This window comes from Chanos chanos, chromosome 16 (genome assembly GCF_902362185.1).
Source record: "Chanos chanos chromosome 16, fChaCha1.1, whole genome shotgun sequence".
Classification (NCBI taxonomy): Eukaryota; Metazoa; Chordata; class Actinopteri; order Gonorynchiformes; family Chanidae; genus Chanos; species Chanos chanos.
The window spans coordinates 185,139-202,389 of NC_044510.1; the positions used below are offsets into that span (position 1 = coordinate 185,139).

General features: G+C 39.6%; 2 protein-coding genes and 1 pseudogene across 2 annotated transcripts; all 3 read left to right on the forward strand.

The window, feature by feature from the left end:
• Positions 1 to 287: 287 nt before the first annotated feature.
• On the forward strand, positions 288 to 926 carry c16h5orf24 (chromosome 16 C5orf24 homolog). Its single transcript, XM_030793851.1, has one exon. The coding sequence runs from the start codon at positions 288 to 290 to the stop codon at positions 924 to 926; it is 639 nt and encodes a 212-aa protein (XP_030649711.1).
• A 1,146-nt stretch (positions 927 to 2,072) lies between these two features.
• LOC115829684 (uncharacterized) lies at positions 2,073 to 7,355 on the forward strand (annotated as a pseudogene).
• Positions 7,356 to 10,238: 2,883 nt separating this feature from the next.
• On the forward strand, positions 10,239 to 17,238 carry txndc15 (thioredoxin domain containing 15). The gene is made up of 5 exons (XM_030793782.1): positions 10,239 to 10,383; positions 11,842 to 12,293; positions 12,714 to 12,877; positions 15,660 to 15,790; positions 16,967 to 17,238. Exons 1-5 carry the CDS (start codon positions 10,287 to 10,289, stop codon positions 17,161 to 17,163), a joined length of 1,041 nt encoding a protein of 346 aa, XP_030649642.1. The 5' UTR covers positions 10,239 to 10,286; the 3' UTR covers positions 17,164 to 17,238.
• The last annotated feature ends 13 nt before the right edge of the window (positions 17,239 to 17,251 follow it).

A 17,251-nucleotide genomic window follows, 5' to 3' on the forward strand; every position in this document is an offset into this window, starting at 1 on the left:
TGAAACTATGATGTGGTGTGTTCTTTTTTCAGCCCTTTTAATGTCTTCCCAGAGAAATTGTGATTGCCTTTTCTGCAGCACAGGTTAATGAGGCATGAGTGAATGATTGTTTCTGAGTCAGACCAGGCAGTGCTGTGATAGCTTCATTTTTCATTAATCAAGTGATGTCTTTTTAAAATAATGATAGTGGAGTGCTTGTGTTATGGAATGATCTTTTGGTACATGAGCCGTGTGAGGTATGTAACTAAGTGTGATTGTAAACATGTCTCCCTTTGTCTCTGCAGACAATGATACGGCAGGTTACCCAGGTTACCAGCAGCTCCACTGAGTACTGCATGAGTGCCAGGCCTTCATGTCTGGCAGAGGATGGCAGGCATCCTGCTAGTCACTTCAACCTCTGCACTGCCCAGGTCAACAAGTTTTACCCCACACACCCTCCCATGCCCTCCCTGCAGATGTCCCTGTCCCCCCTCCCTCTGCCGACCCAGAGCCCTCTCAAAGCCATGCCCTGCCAGAGGCTCCACGCCCACGGCACCTCACACACGCAGCCAGTCAGCACCAAGGACAACAACAACAACAACAACAAGCCCGAGGAATCCAAAAAAAAAAAACAGCCAGGCAAGTCTGGTAGACGGGGAAGGCCACTGGGAACCACAAAGTCCGCCGGCTACAAAACCAGCACTGGCCGGCCCCTAGGAACCACCAGAGCAGCTGGGTTCAAGACCAGTCCCGGGAGACCGCTGGGCACTACCCGGGCAGCAGGCTACAAGGTCAGCCCGGGACGTCCTCCTGGCAGCATCAAGACGCTGTCCCGCCTCAAAAAACTGACCTATGACACGTGCAGTGGAGCAGCATTCCCTTACCCTGTTATGCACAAAAGAGATTCGTGCCAAGCCTTACCGAAAGAGAACGAAGGCCATGAGTGAAGTCCATTCTCTTACTCCTCACTGTGTTTGCACAGAGTGTGTCACCCACAGTAGTTTTTCCATGCATTGTAAGGATGATCTCTTGTTCCTGTAATCTGCCTCTGTGTGTGTGTGTGTGAGAGAGAGAGAGAGAGAGAGAGAGAGAGAGAGAGAAAGAGAGAGAGACATAGTAGAGTTTAACATTACTACATCATCAAGAGTAGACAAATCGACTTTCTATCTTGCATAGATAATTGAATCAATGGCTTGATTGCATGTGTATGACTAACACTTTACTGTATAACTGTAAAATCACAAATATGTTACAGACAGATTAAAAACTTACAGAAGATGGTGACGCATGGTTAAATGAAATGCTCATATGTGATGAAAGACTTACTCAAGATGGTGACACGTGGATATTCAGGCCTGTTTTTGTCCTTGTACTTCAGTCTTTTTGTGATTTTTCTGACATTTTATTCCAGCAGACTGATATTTACCAGTAGTTTTGTTGTTTACATTTTGAGATTGAGAAAGTGTATCAGTGTGTGTCCTCCATGGCCTGACCAAGCAAAAACAGCTTTACAGACTCTCTGAACCTGTAGGCCAGCAGTAAAAGATGCTGCTTCACTCCACATCACTCAGATATCCCAGTTCAAAGTCAGTACTCTCAGATATCCCAGTTCAAAGTCAGTACTCTCAGATATCCAAGTTCAAAGTCAGTACTCTCAGATATCCCAGTTCAAAGTCAGTACACTCAGATATCCCAGTTCAAAGTCAGTACACTCAGATATCCCAGTTCAAAGTCAGTACTCTCAGATATCCCAGTTCAAAGTCAGTACTCTCAGATATCCCAGTTCAAAGTCAGTACTCTCAGATATCCCAGTTCAAAGTCAGTACACTCAGATATCCCAGTTCAAAGTCAGTACTCTCAGATATCCCAGTTCAAAGTCAGTACACTCAGATATCCCAGTTCAAAGTCAGTGCTCTCAGATATCCCAGTTCAAAGTCAGTATTCTCAGATATCCCAGTTCAAAGTCAGTACTCTCAGATATCCCAGTTCAAAGTCAGTACTCTCAGTTTTGCTCCTCCCCACATTGTTCTGTGTTAGCACTTTCCTTTAAACCTGTCCTCAGTTTTTATACAGTCAAGAGTGACCTTTGAATAATGGTAACTACAGTCCTGGGGCGTTTCCATGGAGAACAGTATTATGAGTTATCAGGCGGTGGCCCACTCTGTCCCAAAGTCACTATCCAGTTCCTTCATGTAGGTTTTTTCCCTACCAAAGAATAAAATAACAAATCTGCCTCTGATTTTTACACATGTAAAAGTTCAAAACAATTCAGTGTTCTGTACATTGTTCACATTTGTCTTCTTAAATTTCTGTAAATATCTTGTGCTTTTTGTTTGTTTTTTTTAATCCAGACACTTTTTGATATTGAAAACTTTAGAGAACAGTGATGTAAAGCTTGTCTTTGAAGCCACTCTAATTTGGTTTACCCTTATCTTCTGTTTAATAAGATCTTTCTGTTGTGCTCTTGTTCCTGTAATCTGCCTCTGTGTGTGACTTACCGTGTTTCATGTGCTAGATTTAACATGGTTTTAATGTAAGCATATTTGAATTATCAGATGAGGATATGGGTCCTTTTTAAATCTTTATTCAGTCCCAGTCGTGCCACTGAACAGGCTTGCTTGTTCTCAGGATGTCAGTTTGATTCTGGGGCTGGGAGACAAAGGGTTCCCTGCTGTAATACCCGTAGAGAAAAGTGGAGTTATGTGTCTGGCTCAAGAGAGCAGCAGCAACAGTGCAAGCAACGGCAGTGACATTCAAACTGCGGTGCTAGTCTAACTTCACCCCACTGAGGTCAAAAAGACCAACCCTTCAGTTCCCACCCCACTGAGTCACTGTCATCATACACTAACATGATTTATGGTTGAACTGAACAAATGATTCTGTATCTTTCACAGAATGATCACTGCTCTGACTGAAGAATTTACTTGAGTAAATGGTGTAAATTGTAGGTTTTTGTCTCTGTATTACAATATGTGTACAACTTGCTAGTGGAATAAAGTGGTTACATAAATTTTCTATGCATAATTCATGTTGAAACATCTGTGTTCACCATCTAAGAGCAAATCACATAATGTGTGTGTTAGGTAGATTTCACATTAATGACTGATTTGATATATACATATATATGTATGTGTGTGTGTGTGTATATATATATGCACACACACACACACACGCACACACATGTGAATGTTAGGTTGCTTTCACATTAACAGCTGATTTGAGGAGTTTTGTACCGAAGAAAAAGAATGATCATACTTCCTTATGCCTGAATGTTTTCAAAAATGTTTCTTTTTTGGCTTTGTACAGTTCAAGTTGTGTCTTTAAATTCCCTCTGTCTTATTACACAAGGTTGTGAATTCATTACCTCTGTATATTTTTAAACAATTTAACAAAAAACAAACAAACAAAACAAAAAAACTAATGAGAAGGATTTCACGCACTGCTCTGATAGTACTGTGTTGTAATCATATCAATTCTAGAATTTGCACTTCACTTTTTTCCAGCTGTTATTTCTGCATGACTGTAATGAATATGTGTTTAAACTGTATATATCATTTTAAATAAACAACTGGTTTCACATTATTTGATGATACTTCTTCATAAAGAAAATATTTAATATTTTAATAATGACATTTTAAAGAAGTAGAAAGTACTAGAAATGATAGGTGATGGTTACCCTCCAAGCTGCACATTGCATGTTGTGTCTTCACAACAAGCAACTACATACATAACTATAATGGTACTATAACTGCAATGGTACTATAAGTACAACGGCACTATAACTATAATGGTTCTATCACTACAATGGTACTATAACTACAACAGTACTATAACTACAATGGTACTATAACTACAACGGTACTATAACTATAATGGTACTATAACTACAATGGTACTATAACTACAATAGCACTGTAACTACAATGGTACGTTAAAGTATTTACTTGCATATAATTTCATTGACATTTTACAGTTGCTGTAGCAAGTGAAAAAATATAATAATATTGACAGTGACTGGTACAGCACTAACAATATAGACATATAGTATATGTCTATACAGTATATATTTCTACTTTCTGGGAATATCATTTTCAGAAATGAATAAATAAACCAATAAACAACAAAAAAAAAGATGTCTATCTCGTGCTGAAACTGTGAAACACAAAGTAAAATATTAAGTAACATATGTGCAAAAAAATCCCCTGTTTTAAGAATGAATTACTTTTTCTTCCTTTTTTTCATTTTTACAATTAATACCAACAGCACAACAACCTGTTATAGGCCTACTAAAGGGAAGTGTCTACATGAAATTATGTATTATATTGTATCATATTATGTTACATTATATTAAACCATAATCATCATGATATTAAAAATATTTCTTAACTGAGGCCTGAATAGCCTTTGAATGGTAACCTGGACTAACGGAGTGACCAACTTCAGGCCTGTTAATGTTCTAAAGTCAGTTGTTTCGGCTGTGGACTTGCTCAGAAAAACAATAACTTCTGCACCTGCAGTATGAGGACAATTACAAATCTACATTAAAGTAACCTGTAGCATACGCTGACCCAGGAACATACAGATGGCCTATGATAATCACCTACTCACAAACTTTAAATTGTGTGGCTAGGAAAACAAAAACTTGTGCACTCTCAAGATGGGGGAAATTTATAATCTACATTGTAGTACCTTTCAGAAAATGTATAGATATTAAAGTCTGAATGACCTTTGTAGCAACCAGGGCCTGTTATGTACCAAGCCTCTAACTTACAGTAGGCCTACAGTAATCACCTATTCACAAAGTTTAAGGTGTGTGGCTGAGAAAACAAAAACTTGTGCACCCTAAAAATGGGAGTAATTTATAATCTACATTAAATCAGCTTTCAGAAAATGTGTATATACTGAGACCTTAATCACCTTTGTAGCAAGCAGGGGGAAGTATATGTGGACCCTGGCCTATTATGTACAAACTCTCTAACATGCAGCAGGCCTAGAGTAGAATTTGTCTTGTTTGTATCATAGTCAATTCCACTTAATTGCAATATTAAGGTACTACTAGAGGAAACCTATATTCCAGATTTTCGTTGTGCTTTATGAATTATTACAACTAAAATGTCTCACCTGAGCAGTGAAATGCAGTGAAATGCACCTCGGCATTTAAGCCATCCTATACACCAGAGAGCAAGCAGTGAGTGCACACACACACTGGAGCTAGGAGTGGTGGGCAGCTGCGGGTGCCCGGGGACCAACTCCAGGTCTTTTTGCCAGTGCCCCGGTCAAGGTCACTGACAGGAGTATTAATCCTAGCAGAAACCAGTTGGAGGAAACTGAAGAGCCCGGAGGAAACCCACACAAACACAGGGAGAGCATGCAAACTCCACACACGAAGGGGATTTGACCACTGAGCCACTGTGAATATAACTGGGATGTTTATATCTTTTACTATATGCTCATCACAAACTTCAGATGACTTCAACCACAAATGTAAAGCATACACTAATTCTACTGGGTCATTTTTTTCCGAACTCAGCTGCTGGAAATGCTCTACTGATATCCTTTAAGACCAGTGAATTACTGACATACCTACTGTGTACCCTTCCTGTTGTAGGCGTTTTTGAGGTAAATTAATGTAGCTCTGAAGTACACTTTTTCAACCACAAGCTGATACTTCGTAACATAGAACACATTTTTAGTGTAATGATTTTAGGACACCACCAGATATATCTCAAAATTCACGACTTTCCCACGCTTATTCAATTTAAAGTTTGTAAGCAGACAATTACTGTAGATCTGCTTTATATTAGAGGGCTGGTACATAATAGGCCCTGGTTGCCTCAGGCCTCCATATCCATACATTTTCAAAAAGGTAATGTAATGTACATTTCAAATTACCCCCATATTGAGGGTGCACAAGGTTTTGTTTTCCCAGCCACACATTACTTATCTTGAAGTACTTATCTGGGGGCAACAGAAAGACATTTCCACACAGAGTGATCTACACAACAGATGGGTGAAGAACCTGTCAGACAGAGGGCTCACCCAACCAGAGAAAGACATCCTCGCCAAAGGATTAAACTTTGCCATCATACCACAGCAGCTACCCATAGCTGACCTCATTACAGCAACAGAATCAGCCATCAGGAGAAACAACCTCACAGACATGGAGGCGGAGCAGCTCAGGTTGAAGGTATCGGCAGCCCTGTCCAACGCAAATGCACCCCTTTCCAACCTCACCACCCAGGAAAGAAAGGTTGTGACAACACTGAGGAAGGACCAAAACATCACCATCCTACCAGCTGATAAAGGAAGGTGCACAGTAATCCTCAACACTGCTGACTACCATGACAAGGTTACCAAACTACTCAGTGACACTAACACTTATGAAACACTGAGGTGGGATCCCACCAGTGATTATGAGAAGAAGGTCATAGAATGCCTGCAACAGCTACAGAAGGAGGAAACCATCAACCAAGAACACATCAGCTCTGTCGACCATAACATCAAGTTCACATGAGAGGACGTCCAGAACAACAGCTTGGCCTTCTTGGACTGTGCTGTGCATATTGAAGAAGACAGGAGCCTTCACATCCAAGTATACAGGAAACACACTCATACAGACCAATACTTACTCTTCAACTCTCACCACCCTCTTGAACATAAGCTTGGAGTTATCAGAACCCTGCAACACTGAGCCAACGAGTGTCCGTGGCCAAGAGAAGGAGCACCAACACCTGAAGGATGCACTCAAAGCCTGTGGATACCCCAACTGGACCTTTGTGAAAACAGCCACAAGATCCAAGAAGAACAACAGCACTGCGGGTAGTCAAGAAAAAAAGAATAAACAAAACAACATCGTCATCCCATAAGTGTCTGGAGTATCTGAGAAACTCAGGAGGATCTTCAACAAGCTCTGCATCCCTGTGGTTTTCAAACCCAGCAACACACTCAGGCAGAAACTGGTCCATCCAAAAGACCGCACACCCAAACACAAGAAAAGCAGTCTAGTATATGCAGTCCTATGCAATGAAGAATGCTCAGACTTATACATTGGGGAAACAAAACAACCTCTAAATATATGCATGGCTCAACACAGGAAGGCCAACTCCTCAGGTCAAGACTCAGCAGTGTACCTACACCTAAAGGACAAGGGACACTCCTTCGAGGACAACGATGTGCACATTTTGGATAGGGAAGACAAATGGTTTGAAAGAGGTGTGAAGGACGCCATCTACGTCAAAGTAGAGCAACCATCCCTCAGCAGAAGAGGAGGTCTATGACACCACTTATCACCCACCTACAATACTGTCCTTTCATCCCTGTCCAGGAGATTTAACAACCATTCACACCCGGCCACAGATGACTCCAATGACCCTTAACGATGGTCGTTGAAAGTACCATGAGAACTAACTACCAAATCACATGACGGCCTTGACAATGATCCCACAGAGGTAAAATACCTGGGACTCCCCACCAGCCAGCCAGAGCTGAAGAGGCCTCTTGGATGAGAGGTGAAATGTCTTCAGGAATCTACAGCCAAATCCAGTTGCCCTTAACTTAACCTTTTTTGGATAACTATGACCTGGATGATTGAGAATCTTCACGGATGTGTTTTAAAGAATATAACTAAGGAAGAAATAGGCTACTATAAAGAGACGAAAGAAGCTAGACAGGATTAAAAGCTACATTGTCAGCTAGGTCAGAATTATACCACATTGCAGGATAAATGACTGAGATACCAGTTAGAATACAGGGTGATGATTGTAGTATATATCCATATGTCCATATAGAATCCAGGAAAGTGATTGCAGCACCGTCTCAGATTTTCAAAGTTTGTCTATATAATGTTTAGGTCCTAAAACTAAGGCCTGCAAAATATTTTTGTTCAATTCAAATGTTTTTATATTTTTTGGCCCTTGATATTTTTTCATTTTTACACTCTCAAAAACACCTTATCTGGGAGGCCATGTCTGGGCATTAATATCTTGAAAAGTATTTTTCCTAGCCTCACCAAACTTTGTAGGATGGAAGACAAACATGTTCTTAGTATGACTGAACCATTAAAAGTTTGTACTGCATACCTATTGATTTTCTGTAAGACCCTAGATTTGGTAAAAAGTGCAAAATGCCTAAACGAGTGATATTTAGGGTATTATAAACCCATTTTTTGCATCCAAATGGTATCAATCATTATTTTTTCTTCAGATACAATCTTTTGTTAATTTTGTACCAATATAAGAGGTCTCTACCACTAATGGACATGAAGTTATTAAGAATAAAACAAGGCTTGGTAGCATTTTTCAGAGTTTTTAGCAGAACTAAAAGATATGACCACATCACTCCTAACTTATCCATACTGCACTGGCTCCCAGTCAGATCTTGAATTGATTATAAAATCTTACTATTAACCTAAAAAGCACTAAATGGTCTTGCACCACAGTACCTGCGCAAACTCCTGGTCTTTTATGATCTGCCACGCCTACTTAGATCAAAAGAGCCCTCTCTTACAGAGCTCCACAGTTATGGAACAGCCTCCCAATTAATGTTCGAGACTCAGACACAGTCTCTATGTTTAAGTCAAGGCTGAAAACTTATCTGTTTAGCCAAGCCTTTTGCTAACAGCTCTTTACTAGGTAAAGGAGCAGATCTGGAGGGTTCTGGATGTTCTGGGTTCTGGAGGGATCAGATCTGGATGTTTGGATGCTGTGTCCCAGCCTCTGAAATATTGATTGAAGTAAAGAGATATATGTTTTCTATAGGCTCACTATACTATAGGTCATTAATGCAAGTTATATTCTTGACTATCAGGGCCTCATTATAGAAAAAGGCATTAACTCTGATAGATGCTATATTCAATGGGATGATTAAATTTTATATCCCACATTTAAAGAAGAATAAGAAATTCAATAAAAAGTCAAATAACATTATTGAAAATGATGTGCAATGTAGCAAATTATGTACTAGAAATTACATGTGATGTAATAACATGTAATAACATAAGAAACCATTGTTCACGCATTCGTCACATCTCGCCTTGATTACTGCAGTGTTCTGTACTCTGGCCTGCCTGTCTCTAGTACCAAAAGTCTTCAGCTGGTCCCTATAACCCCCCTTGCACCCTGCGCTCTCAAGACTCTGGACTATTAGTCGTTCCAAGAGTTAAAAAGAAGTCCACTGGCAACAGAGTCTTTTCCCACCACACTCCCTTCCTCTGGAATGGTTTACCTACAGAAATTAAAACTAAACTAAAGACTTATCCATTTTCTCTAACTTATGGATAATATAATTTTGATTTGACTTTGTTATGGACATGTAAAGCCCTTTGAGACTATACATAGTATTATTGGGCTTTAAATAAATTTGTATTATTATTACAATTATTATTATAATTATTATTATTATTATTATGATAGATAGATAGATAGATAGATAGATAGATAGATAGATAGATAGATAGATAGATAGATAGATAGATAGACATATAATGTGTGTGTGTGTGTGTGTATGTAGATATATAATATATATGTGTATATATATAATGTAGATTTCAAATTACCCCCATACTGAGGGGGCACAAGTTTTTGTTTTCCCAGCCGCACAATTTAAAGTTTGTAAGTAGGCAATTACTGCTATCAAATTGAAGAGCAGTCCTTTTAGACATTTTCTGTGTTTTTTGTGCCCCAAATCAACAGCTTTGAAATGTCTTTTATTTTGAAAGTCATGCTAAATGCTAATGTCCGGGTTTCCCTGTTATGGGCGCTAGTTTCAGACTGCATAAATATTTTACATCTGTGCATTGGACCTAAAATGTTCAGATTTACTTTGAATCAGTAAAGCGGTTTTCCTCGCATATCCTCAGATGCATTAACTACTGTATGTCCCTGGATTGTGAGAACTGACGTCGTGCGCATTTTCTCCTGTTTGATTCTTGCGAATATCGGGTTTTTATCTTTATGGTCCCGAGAGATGAGAAAGAAAAAAAACCAAAAAACATTATCATAGCTTGAGGTCTGGCCATAAAATGGCGAGCCCACACGGCGAAACAGTTCTGCACAAAATCAGAGCAGGTTTACACTGATCCAACATTCACCACAATTAAAAAGAAGTGCTGCGGTGTCTTTAAGGAATCATGACCTTTTGTCCGGAAATACTTATCCCAACTCTATCGCTCATTGGTCTAGACTATCTCAGACTGCAACTGTAGCTGCAGTTGCCTCAGTTTCTTTATCTGTTTGTCATCCATAGACATGAGTTAGTGCCGTTTCAGTAGATTAAATTAAATCTGAAAATATTTACCAGATGACAGAACCATGGGATGGAAAGCAAGCCTAATAAAAGTGTTGTGCACTTTCTCTTTAACGGCGTACACTGTTGGACTGATCCAGGTTTCAGCAGAAACAACCTCAGGTAAGGCCGCCTAGCCAACCTATACTGACTCTTCTGACTGTGAAACTGGTCGGTCATATTTCCACCTGACATCCCGTATGCTTTGTTTACAATTAATGTTTCAACTCGTTTAATTAGTTTAATGTAACGATCACCGTTTTCCAAACGTACAGTTTTTCAGATAATGTAGCAAGCAGGACAGCAATTAGTGTAAACAGCTAACGGCTGCTCGACAAACTAATCACTGCGTCTTTTGTTTTGTTTGTTAGGAAAATTGATCTTGTAAATCGTAAACTATACAACTACAATTCTTAGATGACACATTGTCGATACATTGATTCCTTACTTGAACCAAAACAACACACAAGTACTATTCTGTAGTTAATCTGATCACTTTAAAGTTCTGTGAACCTGAGCATAAGATAAACGATACGTAACTCAGGAGAGGACTGACCGCGTGAGAGTATGCAGAATGGTGTCAGTACAGCCGCGAGGTTATATTCTGGGTACATTAAAGCGGTAGAGATCATTTTAATATTTGCATATTTACACGGTGTATAGTGTCCACATTGGTGAAAACGGCTGTTAGGGAGCAATGTGGAATGAGAAAACTGTACATGTAAATCATTTTGCTGTGATAACTATTTTTGTGGTTCAGTTTTAGATTTTTTATACTCTCAGATCGTGTAAATTAGATGACACTGTTCTGACGTCTCTCTGTGGACGATCCAGAGGACTCCAGTGTAATAAAACGGCCTCAGCGCTGCAGCACAATGTGTACTATAGCACGGAGAATTGGCTATGTAACACCTAGCATTGCTCAACGTGTGTGTTTGTTCTCAGTGTCATTTCCCTCACATGTCTGTGTTGTTTTGACATAGTAAAATTGTAGTAGTGAATATATTGCTGATGTATTTTAAAAAGGCCAAAAACATACATAAGAGGAAATGTCTGTGGCAGTGACTAAGTGGAATAACACTCCACGCAGAAACCAGACAGTTCTTTGGTACACAGGAATGTTGACTCCATACTGGAGAGTTTTTAATGTCTCTGCTCTTCCTCTGTCTGCTGTCTTTGCATGTTTTAAGTGAGGTGTGAATCTCTAGGTTCCACCAGGGGGTGCTATCTACCCCTGCCTGTCTCGGGCCTTGACACAGAGCAGTGCTCTGTGTCAAGTCAGTGGAGTTATCATGGTTAAGAAGGCATAGCTGTGATACACATGTATGGGCAGTAGGTATGCTTTTTGTGGACACTTGACCACACTGTTTTGAGCATTGAGACTTAGTCAGGCCAGCTGGATCTTAGCTCCACTGCCTTTGTAACACGGCTGGAGATAACCGGAAATTAAACTACACATTTTGCAGTTAACCTGGCACAGTCTTGAAATGTTTGCAAATATTATTTCTAAGGTTTGGTCCTTACAGTACTGATCAAATAATTTTTGTAATACTGATCAAATGATCTCTGTTTAATTCACAGATGAAGTCCCTGAGTTCAGAATTGCTGAAGATTCCAACTTGGATTCTGATAAATACAGTGAACATGTTGAGGTGGAGCAAAGTGAGGCAGTGCCAGAGAGACTCTTTAAAACAGCTGAGATAGCTGATGCCCTCATGGGAACCAGTGTGCCTGCAAACACGGGCATCGAAAAACTGATCCCAAAAGGTTTCAGAGACTCACTGGAGGCTAGGACAGCAACAGCGCCATGTGATGATAACACATGTGGAGCTATTGTGACATCAGATGAAACCCTTCAGGCGCTGACCAATGAGCAGGCTGAGTCTGTCACTCTAGGAACAGTCCTCCCAGATACCATGGTAGCAGAGGAGCAGAACTCCACGGAGATGACTAAAACATACAAAGTTAATTGTGACAGAAGGAACATCACAGGAATTTCTAACTTCACTGTGCAGGTTCTCAATGGCTCACAGGTACACTACACAAGCATCCATACATTTCAATTCAGATGATTTAAATTAAACACATGCACATGTGGCAGCACTGGGTTCGATTCCTGGCCTTTCTGTGGAGAGCTCCGGTTTCCTCCCACAGTCCAATGACATGTAGGTCAGGCGAATTTGAGACACTAAATTGCCCCTAGATGTGAATGTGTGTTTGCCTGCGATGGACTGGCGAGCTGTCCAAGGTGCTTTCCCACCTTTAACCCAATGAGCGCTGAGATAGGCTCCAGCACCCCCCGCGACCCTTATTAGGATAAGCGGCTTTGAAAATGAATAAATGAATGAATGAATGAACATACACATGTGAGTCACTTAGAGAAGCCATCGAATGCCCATGCAACATATGTAGAGTTTCATAATCTGTCTTGTGTTGTCTTCTGTTTATCCAAGGATTTGATGGAATTCCTAAATGCCAACAGCTCAGAGTGCTCTTTGGTGCTCTTCTATACTACCTGGTGTCAGTTCTCTGCAAATCTCGCTCCCCACTTCAACGCATTGCCACGCCTTTTTCCCACACTGCACTTCCTGGCTCTCGACGCCTCTCAGCATAGCAGGTAATAAGCAGCAGCATGTTGTCATGTTGTCTGAGAGCAAAAAGCAAAGCCTCTCAGTTATTCAGCTTAGTAACCTTTACAGCTGTTCTGTTATTCAAATACAGGTTAGTACACAAGCCCTGCTCCACTGAGTCTTGTCCTTAGAGAGCAAAGGGCTTAAGGACAGTAACTCACGCAGACTGTAACCTCTTACACTCCTGACACACCATAAACAGGAGTGCCCCATATACCTGGTTATTTCCACCATCCTGGATTTTGAGAAGAACTTTTTCTGTCCAAACCATATGACCACCTCATGCCAGTCATGTTCTGTGGGTTTGGCTCATTTGAGAAAATATCTCATCTATATCTAATATTTCATGAACACATCATGAGATTGTCTTTGTAAGTACCTAAGGAGCAGCAGACATGGCATATTTTAGTCTGTAGGTGGCGCTGTAACACATGAATGGGTGAAAATGTTTGACAAGGCAATTTGTCTGATCAAGTTCCAGTGTTGACAGGTTGCTTCACTGCTCAGAGATTCATAATGTGTTCTAAGCGCAATTGTTCAAAATAAATGGCTGCCATCAATCAAAAAGACTTCAGCCCCTGTTAGACAAGGGCTATCCCGCTTACAGCTGGCCCAGATGATGACCTCTCAACGTCATGTAAATGGATATATCAAAGAACTGATTTAGCTTTTGAAGAAATGTATATATTGCTACATTTAGTGTCAAATCAAGCAGCTTTGATTAATGTATGCAGCTCCTCCTAATGAACAATTATGTCTCAAGTGCCCCTATCAGCAGCCAGCAAGCTCCCTTTGAGTACTCTTCAGAGAGTATCTGTCTAATGTGATTACTCTTCATAGAGTATCTGTCTAATGTGATTACTCTTCACAGAGTATCTGTCTACTGTGATTACTCTTCATAGAGTATCTGTCTACTGTGATTACTCTTCAGAGAGTATCTGTCTAATGTGATTACTCTTCACAGAGTATCTGTCTAATGTGATTACTCTTCACAGAGTATCTGTCTAATGTGATTACTCTTCATAGAGTATCTGTCTAATGTGATTACTCTTCACAGAGTATCTGTCTAATGTGATTACTCTTCACAGAGTATCTGTCTAATGTGAGTACTCTTCACAGAGTATCTGTCTAATGTGATTACTCTTCACAGAGTATCTGTCTAATGTGATTACTCTTCATAGAGTATCTGTCTAATGTGATTACTCTTCACAGAGTATCTGTCTAATGTGATTACTCTTCACAGAGTATCTGTCTAATGTGAGTACTCTTCAGAGAGTATCTGTCTAATGTGATTACTCTTTAGAGAGTATCTGTCTAATGTGATTACTCTTCAGAGAGTATCTGTCTAATGTGAGTACACTTCCTAGAGTATCTGTCTAATGTGAGTACTCTTCACAGAGTATCTGTCTAATGTGAGTACTCTTCACAGAGTATCTGTCTAATGTGATTACTCTTCACAGAGTATCTGTCTAATGTGATTACTCTTCATAGAGTATCTGTCTAATGTGATTACTCTTCACAGAGTATCTGTCTAATGTGATTACTCTTCACAGAGTATCTGTCTAATGTGATTACTCTTCAGAGAGTATCTGTCTAATGTGAGTACACTTCACAGAGTATCTGTCTAATGTGATTACTCCTCATAGAGTATCTGTCTAATGTGATTACTCTTCACAGAGTATCTGTCTAATGTGATTACTCTTCATAGAGTATCTGTCTAATGTGAGTACTCTTCACAGAGTATCTGTCTAATGTGAGTACTCTTCACAGAGTTTCTGTCTAATGTGATTACTCTTCACAGAGTATCTGTCTAATGTGATTACTCTTCATAGAGTATCTGTCTAATGTGATTACTCTTCATAGAGTATCTGTCTAATGTGATTACTCTTCAGAGAGTATCTGTCTAATGTGATTACTCTTCACAGAGTATCTGTCTAATGTGATTACTCTTCATAGAGTATCTGTCCAATGTGAGTACTCTTCATAGATTATCTGTCTAATTTTATGAAATCTGACATGCACCATCTAGGGAAGTGTCCCACCAAAAGTTATCACAGGAATGCTGGTCACATTCATCCATGTTTACAGCAGAAAACAGTCTTTTCAAAAGGGGTATAGGCTTTCTTACAGAAACATCTATGAATTTACATGTGCAACTGTCATCAAACCTGCCATACTTGTTCTCTTCGTTAGTGGTTTTCAGATCCATTCACCTCAGTGGGCAGCATATGTTCAGTGTAGCCCTTGTGCTAACAGTTTGCTTTTAACTAATTATGGGTGTGTTATTTAACCGACAAGTCTGATTAAGTGGGTGAGTAACAGGTTAGAGACTTCTGCCTGGTGTTCCCAGGGCTAGATTTGAAACACACTTCTCTAAGTAACACATAACCTCGTGCAAAAATGTTACATGTTGGTCAGTAGGCGGCACTGTAACTGCTAGGAGAGTGGTCCCATCAGATTAACATTTTGGAGCATGCATGCAGACCTCATACATGTTGTAAAGTTACAGATATTTGTGCTGTTTGTCCAGTAGATGGCAGTACAGCTGTAAAATTCTGAAAATGCTTTAATCCATAATTGCTTCTCTCAGATATTTGCTTTAGTTTTAACTGAAATTATAACAAAGATGGAAAAGTTCAGTGACATTGAATGTTTTAGTGTTCTTGTCTTCTTTTTGTATTTTGAATGTTAAATCTAACACACATTTATACATTAATCTATTTATTTATTTACTTATTTATTGTTATTCTGTCCATTCCGCCTCCTCAGTCTCTCCACGCGGTTTGGAACTGTGGCTGTTCCCAACATTCTTTTGTTTCAAGGTGTAAAACCGATGGCCAGGTTTAACCAAACAGACAGAACGCTGGGGACCCTGTCATCCTTTATAGCTAATCAAACAGGTAAGCAGGTCTGTCTCTCTGACATTTCTAAAACAAACGTGGCACACCGTGTGTATAATGGGATACTTGCGCAAGTTTGCTGAGGAACTTCTGTGTGTAAGTGGTTTAGATCAGTGGGCGTTACTGCTCCAGACCGAGTTATTGAAAAGTGTTTCGAAGTGTTACTCCGTCAAATTTCTGCCGAGAAGATCCATTGAAATTCCTTTGATCAAATATTTTACAATAGTTTATTTCTTAATAATTTTTGCATTCCGTCGGCTGAATAAATTGCAGTTGCCACCACTTCTTAGACGAAAAGTCATTTAAGCAGAGCCAAGCTGTTTGAAGCCTGAATGATTTTCACTCTCAGTAACACACTGCGTCATATTCTTCATAGCGACATCAAAGTCGTGTACCATACTGACATTCTAAACCAAATATTCGTTTGAGTAGTTTCGAATATTTATTTCAAAGTTTTTCTTTCAATTTAAATATGAAGCCTTACGGTCCAACGTATTGAAAACATAGTTTTTTGTGTTCGAGTGCGAGTTCGCGGCAACAATATCACCATCATTATACAAGTGTTATTGGTATAAACATGGGATATATAAAAAATAGTCATTCTTTTTACACAATAACACACACCTGGTCTCAACAAGAACAGGCAGATGAATAAAGCCATAAGGTACGAGAGGCCGTGCTATATGTAGGTTAGTGAATGTTGTCAAAGTTTAAAGGCGTTGTTAGACCGGACGCAAAACAACAAAAATGAAACTCGTATTTATCTGCTGTATCAAACCTTCTATAACAATTTTTTACAACGGCTGCTGACAGCAAGTTATTTGCACTAAAGCCTCGCCGCTTCTGGGATTCTTATCTGCGGGCACGTGTTTATCTCACGCGCATATCTATTCTACATGTGTTTTTATTTGTGAAAGTGATGAAAATAAGAATCTTTCATTCGGTAAATTCCGCTACAGTTCATGTCGTGTTGGTGTGAGCTCGGTGCAAAACGTGATAGATTTAATAATACTGAAAATTGTGTTTTTTCCCCTCAAACATTATTTTTAAAAATGTGTTGTAAAAGAGTTCAGCTATGTTCCCCCAATTACATAATGAATTACAAAAGCATTTCATCTTAATTTACAGTTCGAGCACTCTGTATACAACTTTTAATCTCTTGCTTTGTATTTACAGGTTTTGAAGCGGGCTCAGAGCAAGTTGTCAGAGATGAGGACTACCTCGGACCTCTACCTAATGTTCCCGTGAAGGGGCTTGATTGGCTCCTTGTGTTTTCGGTCCTTTTTATTACTGGTTTTACAGTCTATGCTATCCTGCGCACGGACAGCATACGGTGGCTCCTACCAGGACAAGAACACGAACACCAAGACTAAAAATTTTATGCATATTCTCAAAATAATTTCACAATGGTTAATGCTGCCATATTTGAATGATTTAACTTATTGCCAGTTGTCCTTGTTT

What these genes read in the sequence shown, in the direction of transcription:
- c16h5orf24 (XM_030793851.1), top strand. Translation starts at nt 288, where the DNA reads ATGATACGGCAGGTTACCCAGGTTACCAGCAGCTCCACTGAGTACTGC.
- txndc15 (XM_030793782.1), top strand. Translation starts at nt 10,287, where the DNA reads ATGGGATGGAAAGCAAGCCTAATAAAAGTGTTGTGCACTTTCTCTTTA. An exon ending in AGGTTCTCAATGGCTCACAG is followed by an intron (nt 12,294 to 12,713) that starts GTACACTACACA and finishes TGTTTATCCAAG; the next exon opens with GATTTGATGGAATTCCTAAA. An exon ending in GACGCCTCTCAGCATAGCAG is followed by an intron (nt 12,878 to 15,659) that starts GTAATAAGCAGC and finishes CCGCCTCCTCAG; the next exon opens with TCTCTCCACGCGGTTTGGAA.